The sequence below is a fragment of the Phoxinus phoxinus genome (assembly GCF_949152265.1).
Source record: "Phoxinus phoxinus genome assembly, chromosome: 4".
Classification (NCBI taxonomy): Eukaryota; Metazoa; Chordata; class Actinopteri; order Cypriniformes; family Leuciscidae; genus Phoxinus; species Phoxinus phoxinus.
The window spans coordinates 8,647,021-8,659,726 of record NC_136879.1 but is presented as its reverse complement, the minus strand read 5'-3'; the positions used below and the strand labels follow the sequence as shown (position 1 = coordinate 8,659,726).

At 37.6% G+C, this 12,706-nt stretch overlaps 1 protein-coding gene across 2 annotated transcripts in view; it reads right to left on the bottom strand.

The window, feature by feature from the left end:
- Positions 1-12,195, bottom strand: part of limk1a (LIM domain kinase 1a) — a 73,278-nt gene extending 61,083 nt beyond the window's left edge. For both annotated transcript variants that reach the window (XR_013797475.1, XM_079611554.1), the window contains exons 1-2: positions 11,851-12,195; positions 646-745 (exon numbers count right to left, since the gene is read on the bottom strand). Coding sequence is in view for 1 of the 2 variants with exons in the window: in XM_079611554.1 (XP_079467680.1) it covers positions 646-745; positions 11,851-11,908 (158 nt within the window). In the remaining variant the exon portion in view is untranslated. The remainder of the gene's footprint in view (positions 1-645; positions 746-11,850) is intronic.
- Positions 12,196-12,706: the final 511 nt, after the last annotated feature.

Here is a 12,706-nt window from a genome sequence, read left to right as displayed (position 1 = left end):
ATTTTGGCCATAATCGTGCAGCCCTACATTAATGTGGTTGGTTGAAAATGTTGTGAGCAGCCTTGCTGTCTACGGCCTACAAAGGCAGATCCCTAACCCTTCGGCTCTGGCTATTACACCTCCGCCAGGTGCGATCACAACATGCAGATCTGCGTTCTGACCAAGAGAAGCGGTCGTCATGTACAAGTATGAAACAGCTTCACAAACAACCACACAGATTCAGTCAAATTATAACAGAAGAACTGCGATACAAGTTTATAGTTTGGATATGAACAGTGATGTGAAAGTAACATGATGCTTCAAATAAAGATTGTATTAATAGACTGTTAATACTACAAGTCTTTGAGGGAGTCATTGAATCCTTCACTCATTCTTTTATATATATATATATATAATCTGCAGTAATTATCACTTTGTCAAACCCTCTAGTGACAAATGACATGATATGTTGTTTAGTGGTCTAAATCCAAATTCACACCAGTTACAAACTCATCAAAAATGAAGACCTAGGCAAGCTCTAAGGGCTGTGTTACAAAAACTTCCGATCTTAACTCTCGACTAAAGATTTGAAAGACAAAAAAGTGAGATGTGTATGTTTCCTAAACAGACAGTTAGCGTGCCGCTCAGATGTAGAGCTGTCCGTACCTGAAGCACAGCGTGTGCCAGTCCGTGTTGAGGGCCTGCAGGTACTGATCATCATAGATGTGCCGTCTGCATCCCGCGCACTCCGGCAACCTCCCTCCGGCTGAGCAACACAAACACAACAACACACACATTCACAAACATCATTCAAGGAAAAACAACCAATGCTCTGAGAAGAGACACACAAAATATCATTCTTTTTGAAAGCAGAAAATGTTCATGATGCACACAAGACTGGGTTTGTTACCCAGTGCTGATCATCTAGTCAGATATCAGAACATCAGTCTTTCCCTGATACAAACTTGCTCGTTTCCACTGAGGGAAGTCAATAGACCGTTTCCTCGTTCTGCTTATTATTACGGCTCAGCTTCTCTGCTTCTGCTACCAACATGCAGACATTTATGCACAGGAAGTCAAAACAAATTCTGCTTTTTAAAACTATAATTAGCTGAAATATGTCTCAAAATATCTTTACAAATGTGCACCTAGCCATTGAATAATAATGAAGTGTTTAATCTGCAGCCCTCCACCACTGCTGGCCTCATGGCGGCGCTTCATCTATTGGTGATATCTCATAACTGTTGAGCTGCTGACAACAAGTGCAATGACTTTAGCTAAATATAGAGGACCTATTATGCTTGTTCCATGTGTGTGTGTCTTTAGTGTCCCTCCAGCGGGAGTTCTTCTCTACATCAGTGTCAGTGTTTCTGAACTCCTGAAACGCCTCCATTGTAGAATTGAGTTTTTTTTCCGGGAACGAACACCTCACAATATTTCCTTAATTTAAATAATTCATACGCAGAATAAAGGGGGCGGGGCCTGGTTGAGTTAGTTAGTAGTGTGTTAAACTGGCGGTTATGGTAAGGGGCGGGACATTTCCCAAACACACTCGAAGCGCTCGACCAATCACAACACACTGATCCAGCCGACCAATCAGAGCGCATTGGGTTTTTTCAGAAGGAGGGGCTTCATAGAAACTAAACAGAGCGTTACTGACAGACTGGGAAGAGAGGAGCCGCAACAATGGAGAATATGGAGGAAATAATAATGTGTTTTTGAACATTCAAGCATGAAAACATGTTCTAGTCGAGCTTAAAAACAACATCAAGACTTTGTCAAAAGGCATTACAGTTCTTTGACTTCAGAACAGAATTAAGCTGTTATGACAAACTGGAATAAAGACTTTTAACTGAGCTAAAATAAATTTAAAGCTGTTAAACATTTAATTATTTTCAAACAAACTCATTCTCTTTGACAGCTCTACTACTTTTACATATAGCTAAAGAACATATGCTATTTTAACAAAGTAGTAATGTGTCAGTACAAAAAGTTACAGAAAATAGTGCTTCAAACAGGGCCTGAATTTCCCTAGGATTGGGTATCCTTTGAATTTTAACGCTTCTGATTTTGATTCTGCTTATCAATTCTGATTCTTTTCGATTCCTAATTTCGATTCCAATAAGGTAAAATATTTTTTTTTTAAACGTAGATATTCACATTTAGTCTTATTGCAAAACATTTAATTATAGCTGAATATCATGAACAACAATCAACAGGCTACATTTGCCTGTGGTTTATAAATACCATAAAAACAACTAGAGTAACTATTATAAAATTCAAGCATTATTAAAGAAAAGTAAACACTCAGTAATTAAAACATAACAAATCAAAATTAGCAATCGCAACAAATAACTAACTACTAAACAAACTAACTACTATACCAAACTAAACAAAGATACGATTGAAATAAGTGTTTTAAGATTTTCAGGTACAGAACCTGTAATCAAATATAAAATTAAACTGCACTTTATAATTAAAATAGGCATAACAAATATGGTTACAAAAGTTATTCAGTCAAGAACGAGTGAATTTTCTCTTTGTCTTTTGTTGTTTGATTAGTGTTACTATAGAGACGGCAGCTGCGGTCACTTTAAGAGTTGTCCAGTATAGTTACACACGCCTTCAGCTTAAATTGTTTAAAGTCATATCGAATCAATAAGAGGAAGCGAAATTTTCATTTTATAACAAGTATTCGATTCCTGGCCTCGATTTTCAATTCCCAACCCTATTCCTTACTTATAATGCGGTAAACTCACGCAAGCATTTACTCAATATAGCATGGCGGTGGAACGAGTAAATAAATCCACACAAATATCAGATCAAATCAGTAATTAACAACTTTCTGTGAGACGTGATTTAGAAACAGTGCGAGTGATTCAGCAGAAGCTTTTCACTGCGTCTGAATACTTGGTCAAGCTCTTCATTTCATTAAACCTACACTCTTAGAAGAAAAGGTTCTATATAGAACCTTGAAAGGTTCTATAGGCGCTTCGTATTTGGAACCCCTAAAAGGTTCTACACTCTTAGAAAAAACCATAGGGTTCTTTACTCAACTCCAAAGAACCTTTTATGCTAAAAAGGTTCTATAATGAAAAGAAAGAACCCTTTCTTGGGTTCTGTATAGAACCTTTTAGGGGTTCCAAATACAAAGCGCCTATAGAACCTTAAAAGAACCTTTTTTTCTAAGAGTGTAGCGGTTATTGTACACATTATACATCATGCAGCTGAGTGATGACCGGCAGCCAAATGTGTGGCAGACTGTGAAAACATTTGAAACGCATGACCTCTCTGACTGACCAGTCAATAATTCATCAATTATTCATACTAAATACATCAACATAAAAATCTATTTTGTTTCCATTTTTACAAACGCAGATCAGCTCAAGGTGTCAGCAGACCAACCTGACTGCGAAAGTCAGAGCAAACGCTAACAACAAACCGCACACACAGTTCATGGAGTATTTGAAGTGAGGAGAGCCAGTGCATGTTTATTCATTTGCGGGTTACACTTTATTTAAAGGTGCCTTTGTTACAATGTAATTATATAAAAAAGTACTGAGTATTAATTAACAACATGTACTTACTATATTATTAGGGTTAGGTTTGAGTAATTATGCATAATTTTAAGTTATGACTTTACATGTAAGATGTGGAACAGGAACACTGTAAAATAAAGTGTTATCGGAATTGCTTTATAATCGGTGTTAATACTGAATGATCGCATTTCCCCAGGAACAGGATATGATGTGGTGAATATTATGCGTCTCATTTCACAAACGAAGCTTCACTGTAGTTCATTCACAGTGAACGTGATCAGATGTGAGAAAGGCAGTGAGGATTTCTTCAGCGTCTCTAATATTGAACCGCTTACTACAGCAGAGTGTCCAAAAAACTGTCAAATAAACATTCAAGGCTTTGCTAAAGTAGCTTTCTGCACTATGATGATGTGAGTTTTCATACACACAGATGTCCCACACTCTCTATGTGGTGTATGGAGTGTGTGTGCATCCGTTTCTGGACAGTTCAGCAGAAAAAAAGAGCTGGCGTTCTCTTGAGCAGACAGTCCTTACCGTCTTTTTAGTCAAGTCACGTCACCTTCATTTATATAGGCTAGCGCTTTTAACAAGATTGTTTCAAAGCAGCTTTACAATGATAAAAGGAATTAAAATAACAGAGATTGTATTGGCTTTACAGCAGCTCTAGATTAAAGTTATTGTCCAGCTGAAGTTAGCTTTGATTGATTCACTTCCGTCGCACCGATCATTAGTTATCACCGTTCTAACAGAAAACCCTTAATGCGATCCGGCCGCTCATTTGCACAAGTGCCCGGTGTCTCGAGAACGCAAACCACGAAATAAGTTCCAAGGTACGAGCTTTGATAAATATATAATACAGATTTTTTTATCGCTTCCGCATAGCCGAGTGAACCGGAATTATCCCGACAACGGTTTATCTGGACAGAAGTAAAGGGCCTCCTAGCCTTCACAGGAGAGAGACTAGTGGACACTTCAGGACTGCGTGGTCATCATGTCCAGGCGCAGGTCCCTCATCAGATCCGGATACGGGCCGGCGGTAAAGGAGCTATAAGCGGTATGCTAGGTCAAAGAGATGTGTTTTTAGTCTAGATTTGAACTAACAGAAGCCGCGTTTCCTTTACAGATTTGCGCAAAACCTTTTTTTAAATATCGATAAAAAACTATTGCGAAATTATGGCGTTTCCATTGACCAATGTTAAGCGACTAAAACATATTTTTTTCCTCTCGTGAAAGTCATTTAAAAAATCATGGCAACGGACGTTGGTAGGTTTATATACACAGCCACCGCACTGGCCATTATTACAGTCAGGTGACTGTAAATGCGCAAAAACGGTTTCCATTGCCGTTTTGAGAAATAATCTTTTTCAAATTGCCTGAAAAACCTCCTCATGCGAGCGTAAAAACTTTTTTGCGATAAATGGGAGTTTTTGCGAAATTGACGTGTTTCCATTGAGCGTATTTTCAATTCGCAATTTCAATTTGCACAATTTGAACGGTAATGGAAACGCGGCTAGAGTGTGTCTGCTTCCCGGACAATTTAAGGAAGATTGTTAAACAGTTTTGGTGCTAAATACCGTATTTTCCGGACTATAAGTCGCTCCGGAGTATAAGTCGCATTTATTTAGAAATGTATTTGACAAAATCCAAGACCAAGAACAGACATTGAATCTGGAAAGGCCCGCCTGCAAAGTCATTTATATTCATCTCCTTGTCGGCAAGCCTCTCCCGGCAGCACGTTGCTCAAGCTCCATCTGTGGACTCGTTCCTCCAGCTCTGGCCATCTTGCTTTCAGCCCGCGATTAGCTTTCTTGGTTTTCTTCATTACAGTTTTCGCCAGTCCCTCAAAAGTTTCTCACTCACTCCAAACTTACTTTCTGCTGCTCGATTACCGTTTTCGGCTGCATATTTTACTGCCTGCAGTTTGTAATCTGCAGAATAGGATTTTCTTTTTGGGTGCATTTTGTTTGTGTTCAGTCTTTCTCAGTTGTCTTTAAGTTAATGTTTCAGTGAACAGTTTTCAGTTCATTTTGTCAGGGGTAGGCTACAGGAGCAGCATAGAGCGCCCCCTCATGACTGTAGGCGGTAATGTTTTCTCTTGGTTCATGTCAGTCAGTATGAATTAATTTTGATATATAAGTCGCACCTGACTATAAGTCGCAGGACCAGCCATACTATGAAAAAAAGTGTGACTTATAGTTCGGAAAATACGGTAGGAAAAGGATCTACCGCCAGCAGTGGATTTTGATATTCTAGGTATTATTAACTGGCCGGAATTTTGAGATCGCAGTAGACGTGAAGGACTATAATGCGTTAAGAGCTCGCTCAAGTACTGCGGAGCTAAACCATTTAGTGCTTTGTAAGTAATCAGCAATATTTTAAAATTTATACGATGTTTAATAGGCAGCCAATGCAGTGTTGACAGAACCGGGCTAATATGATCATACTTCCTGGTTCTGGTAAGAACTCGAGCTGGTGCGTTCTGAACTTGCTTCTGAATGCTAGATAGAGCATTACAATAATCTAGCCTTGAGGTCATGAACGCATGAACTAATTGTTCCGCATTTGTCATTGAGAGCATATGACGTAATTTAGATATATTTTTAAGATGGAAAAATGCGGTTTTACAGATACTAGACACATGACTTTCAAATGAAAGATTGGTATCAAAGAGCACACCCAGGTTCCTAACCGACGACAAGGACTTGACAGACTTTTATCTTTGCATGAGTATTACTTGTGTCTAAACCCGTGTCTGTGTGTGTTGAGTGTGACAGACAGTGAGTCGATGACTTCCTCCATAAGTGACGGACGTGAGGCATCAAACCTCATTCACTCCATCATCACACATCAATGTGTCTGACACACACACACACACACACACCACACACGAGGACCAGATGCAGATGAATAATTTACCAGAATAACATTTATGCAAAATGTAACTAAAAATACTGTGTTATCATCTTCCATGGAACATTTTGGAAATACCATTTCGTAACAATGTAGTTTTAGATGTCCTTCGGAATAGCATGAAAATGGGTTTTGATTCTTGTACATTTTAAAGTACTATATTATCACTATTTCACCATATCATCATGATGGTACATTCCCACATTTTTGGCTGATGAGTTTCCACAACTTTTTCATTAATTCTCATCTCATATTACAAATAATAATAATAATTATTATTATTATTATTATTTTATTTTACAGAAATCACCAGATGGATTTTAAATGGGATTTCACTGAAATCATTTCAGGTAGAAACAAAATATATTTTAATAGTTGGGTCATTCTTCAATTGGGGTGGCAAATGAGAGGCCGAAATTGTAAAAATGCTTGTTTGTTTTCTTTTAATAAAATGTATTGCTATGCATTTAAAATTAGTTTAATATTCTATATCAATTAAAATTGAAGCTTAATAACATTTAGATTTTTTAATAATTTGAATCAAACACTGGTGAAACAACCATTATGTCTATGGTGTTACCAATATTTGAAGTAACATTTTGATTTATTCTAAATAAACAGGCATATGCAACTTTAGGTAATAATTAATAAATGAATAAATTACTTTTAAGGACTCTGTTTCATTGATATTTTAAATATAATTTTTTGAAATAAATGTTTAATTGTTCATCTTGTCCCCTATTTTTGCCAAAGAAGAGTTGTTTCTTTTTTATTTATTATTGTATATACATAAAAAAGGCTGGGAAAATGGTCTGTGCTACCTTTATAGTCTTTCTTCTAAAATATTAAAACCATTTTACAGTCTAAAAACATTAAATTATAAGATTAAATGGCTCTGAAGGAAAGAAATGTCGGATACGTTTTGAAGTAACACCACAGACGTAATATAACACCACAGACATATTGCATAAAAGGTTTAACAATTGAAAGTTTATTGAGCAAAATAATGAAATTAATCATGAGTAGGATTACAAGTAATTGCTCTGATAAAATAACATTTAGAGAACATCTTCAGTGAATAAATAATATATCCACAAACTTATTTAATAAAAAAAATCAGTACATCTTCAGGGAATAAATCATGTTTCCACTGTAACACAAAATTCAGAGAACATCTTCAGTGAATAAATCATGTTTCCACTGTAACACAAAATTTAGAGAACATCTTCAGTGAATAAATAATATATCCACAAACTTATTTAATAAAAAAATAAAAAAATCTGAACATCTTTAGTGAATAAATCATGTTTCCACAAACTCATTTAACACAAAACATTCAAAACAGGTCACGGACTGGCCCTATTTATTGCAGTGTGCCTATAGGTGGTTTGGTTGTTATCAGTATCACCATTTTTTTTGTTTTAGATTTCAGTGTTCTTGAAGGTATTCCCAAATGTCATGGATGATCTGAACAGACCTTTTGTTGACAGGTAGTGGCTCTGGGATGAAACAAATCACCTGATCATCACTGTACCAATGTATGTCATCTCTGGGGCTTGGCCAAAAAAACTTGTTTATGCCGTTCCTGTGCATACATTTGATTTTGATGTTGTGGTTCTCCACTTCCTGAATGATACCAGGGTATGGCTGTTCATCGTAATTAAGAACACACCACTGTCCAATGTGTTTACTCTCTATGACCTCTGGACGAAGTGAACAATCAAATGACAATTGTTTAGTTGCTGCAAGATTTTCCATTTTTTTCATGCTAAGAGATGCCTCTTGGAGTGCATAACATGGGCAATCATACACACCATTTTCAGCCTGGCAGAAACAACTTATGTCTCTGTATTTTAGACAGCTGGGTTCAGTGCTCACTACTTGATGAATTTTCATCGTTCCCTTTATGGTGCTTAGTGTTTGCACTTCTTCCATCATTTGTACCCAGGCATCAACATCCTCTTCTCCAACATAAAACAGTCGTACCACTGATCCAGAATGTTTCAAATGGTAAAAGAGGGATTCTGCATCGGGCAAATCTTGTCCATGCCTAACCAAATTGTCTGCAGTTCTTTTAAGTGTTCCGCCTATCCCATCTGGTGCCCCCTTGCCATGACTGGCTTCGAAGAAGTTCCAGGTGGTTGTGGAAAACCCTTTCTTGAAAGGAACAGTGGACAAAAGGTAGAAGTTGGCTTTCTGCTTGTACTGTGAGGCTGGGCCATCACTAAAAAAATGCAGACAGGTCACATTTGGATGGTTCTCTTGAATCATTTTAAGAACAGGATCCAAGTGGGCCCAAATACTAGGAGGGTCATGTCTTCTGCTTGGTGATATAGTGCAGAAGGGCACTGGTGCTGGCTCAGCCTGGACATAAAGCACACCTGTGTGAAGTGTTGCCTGTTTGTGTGAACCCCCAAAATGAACTGCCTGTATCTCTTTTGCATATTTGCAGGAGTAATTTTCACTGAAATCTATATGGATGAGGCATTCATTTGGGCCAAGATTTTCACGCAGTTTCCTGTACATGGAATACTGCCATCTGATGTTAAAGATGTGTCCACGGAACTTAAACAATCTGTCCTGAAACTGAGTCACAAGTTCATCCTCTGTCATGGCAATTTCCTTTTTGATTGTAACAGTGGAGCTATCACAACCATTCTCATGACTTATCTTTTCAAGGGACCACTGAGTCAGATTTACCTCTTTGTTCTGAGGGGATCTAAACAGTGAACACGTGGTCATCTTGCATTCCTGGCATTGGCCATATGCGCACTCCTTTTTTGTCATATCACACGCAATGGCATCAGCCATTTCCTCCAGATTTTTGGAAGCAAGGATGCCAAGTGAAAACAGCTTGTCTGCCATATATTGCAAGTTCTCATGGGTTTTGCAGAGGCAAGTATCCCGGTCAGCCTCTTTTGGCTGTGTAACCCAAAATGGTCTCTGGGCACAAAAAAAAGAGTAAGACACATGCTTATGCTCTGCACTGAACTTCTTGTGGAGATTAACCATAATGTCACAGAGAATTCTTCTTTGCTTTTTTATTTTTCGTACAGTGACTGTGTTCTTCTTTCCAGCGACAACCCTACTCACATCATCTCTCAAAAAGAATTGTTTGACAGTGCTCCTTAGACCTTGAGAGCTTATATTCTTCTGTCTTATGAAATCAAGTTCTCTCCCACATGTTTTCCACCTTTTATATGAAAAGCCAATCTGTTTTTGGCAGAAATTCTGTAATTTATACTTTTTGATCAATTTTCCACAAATCAGCCGTGCATAAATTTGTTTGACCCTCTCTTTTTTTGCTGCAGAATATCTTGCCTTTATTTCACTTAAAAGAGAGAAGTGAAACCTAAGGGTTTTTTTGACCAGTGATGAGGCATTGCTTCCCTTAAGAATGTTTATTGTTTTAGTTGTGGGGCTCTGAGGATTCTTTTTCAGCATTTTCTTCTTTAGACGGGCACATTTTGTTTTGTACTTTGCAGCTTTTTTTTTCTCCATTTCAAGTTTATGTTGCAGCTTTTTCAGTTGTCGGTAGCATTGCCTTCTCTCTCTGTGCATTTTCTTTTTTCCATGGATTTTTTGCCTGAAATACGTCAAAATACGATTAAGCCACAAGCCATCACTTACAAATGGTTAAGTATAATTTGAATTATTTACATACAAAATATGATTTACAGTTACAATCCCTTGTATTCGTCCTAAAACCTAACCTGGATGTGCTGGGTATCCTCCTTGGACTATCTGAACTTAATGGTGTGTCTGGTGGAGTCAAGGTGCCCTGTTGTGACTCTCTCTGCTTTCTTGCCCTGTATTCTGCCTTATATATTCTCCAGTTCTTCCTTACTGCTCTCTTTCCCCTCTCAGGGAGATCTCCTATTCTCAGTCTTGTTTTGCACTGAATGTTTTTTAAATAGGTCTGCTGTTTCTTTTGAAGGAACTCTGCTCTTCGAACTGGGTCTGCATCTCTGCGCTGTCTATAAAGACGCTGCTTTTCAGCAGCAGTTAATCTTGCCATACCTGACAAAAGAGATACAATTATATGATTACGGATGTCCTGTGTGTTGTATTAAAAATACAACATTATTGGTATATTGTCTGTGGAGTTACTATAGAGTCTGTGGTGTTACCATGAAAGACAGTAACACCACAGACAGTAACACCACAGACAAATTAGCCTAAATCCAGACTTTTCTAAAATGGAGGCTGCCATCATGATGATTTCAAGATCAGAGGACATTCTAGAAATATTAATAAGTATGCATTTATCAATCTTTTGATTAAAATATGTAAAATCTGCAAGTTATCAACATAACACCACGGACACTAATAAAGTGTGACACATGAAATTGTCAGGATTTTAGCTAACTTTAAGAAAATCCATAAGAAAGAATGTACTCACCATGCACCCCTCAGATCAACCAGCACCTGCAATGACCTTTACACACAGGAAGTAGTCCAAACAGATTTCCCCCTTTTCTTAAAGGGGCAACATCCATTGATGTAACACCACAGACATGAATTTGGGGAACACTACTTTTTTCGTGAATATTACAAAATATATATATTTTTAAACAATTTAATACAATTGTACATGTTAAATAAAAACTATATTCATAATATAACCACTTTTTTTTGTTAAAATTTTTATATTGTTGTAATTAAATTCCATGATATCTCTCTGAGATATGGTGGGAACATACATATTTTGTTATAAATGCAATCTCTCAAACTCAATTAAATATGTATTTTAAAACTAAAAGTTATCTATTAATAGTGCACAAATTGTGTTTATCTTACAGAATACAAAAATGAAAACATTTTATAATTTATTGGTATTTAAAGTTCATTTCAACTGTTGTAAAGTAGAGGGACACCACTTGCCACCACAAATGAAGAATGACCCAGTTATAGTTTAGTGTAGTAGACATAGTTCATTAAGACAGAGAGACGCATGATGTTTTTTGAAAATCTCAATACTACATTTTAAAATCCAAGTAAAATATAATAATGGGGTTTGTGTATCAATATAAACAACCCTGATACATCTATAAACAACTTCTGTAAGTAAGAAAGAAATGAACGTACGTGTGTGTGTGTGTGTGTGTGTGTGTGTGTGTGTGTGTGTGTGTGTGTGTGTTGCAGCTGCAGCAGAACAGTGCGGGAAAACCCTCACCAGAACGCAAGTGTGTGAGTGTTTTCTTAATAGTTAATTCTAGCACACACGTTAAAGCGGACAGTTAGTGGCGTATTGAGTGAAATTAAGATTGTTGTGCGCGTGCAGGCAGAGGCAGCATCAGCACCCGCGCGAGCTCTGCTGAAGAAGATGCGCACTCTTTATTATCATGACACACAGACACACACACACACACACACACACACACACACACACACACACACACACACACACAGGCACACTAACCTTCCTCCTCTCCCATGCGTTCGTCCTTCCAGGTGCAACAGAGCAGCATCAACCTCATTCAAGCCTCGGACCGCAACAGAAACTCCCTCTGCGATCAGACTCACTGGAGAAATGCGGCCAGCTGCTGCCAGACTGCCGCCAGTCTAACTAACACACTACGGGAAAGGTGCGCGCCTCATGAATATTACAGACGCACGCGTTACGCTACTGTCTGATTAGCTAGAAGCTTTAAGTGCGTGAGTCCGCTGGCGCGTTGTGGGATGTTGACGACGAGCCTGGGCGCTTCCCGAGTAACTTCAGACACACACACACACACACAGAGTGTGAGAACACAGCCTTCGCCGTAGTAGGATTCCGGGAGAACGGGCCAACTGAACACTATCCCTGGAAAATAATAGGAGTTGTCTGCGCATGCGCGTTCACAATCGCCCTGGAATGAGGTCATAGTCAATCATTTTTTATATAGATACTTTGTGAGTGACGCTGATTAAAATAAAAGGAGTTACACTTTGATTTAAAAACTTTAAATAATTTCAAGGACAATAATGACCATGGCTATTTTGTTTTATTAATAGCCTAGGCTACATGTAGCCGATAGGCTGAATACAAAAATATTTTTTTAAACAATTGTTTAGGTAACACTTTTTTTACAGTGTCTCTATTACACATCTTACATGCACAATAGTAAAATATGCATAATTAACTGACCCTAACACTAATTATATAGTAAGTACATGTTGTCAATTAATATTACCCAGTATTTGTATAATTACACCAATGGCACTTTAAAATAAAGTATAACCCATTTTTATTTTATAAAATGTCATATTATAACACTATAATATACACTTCATAG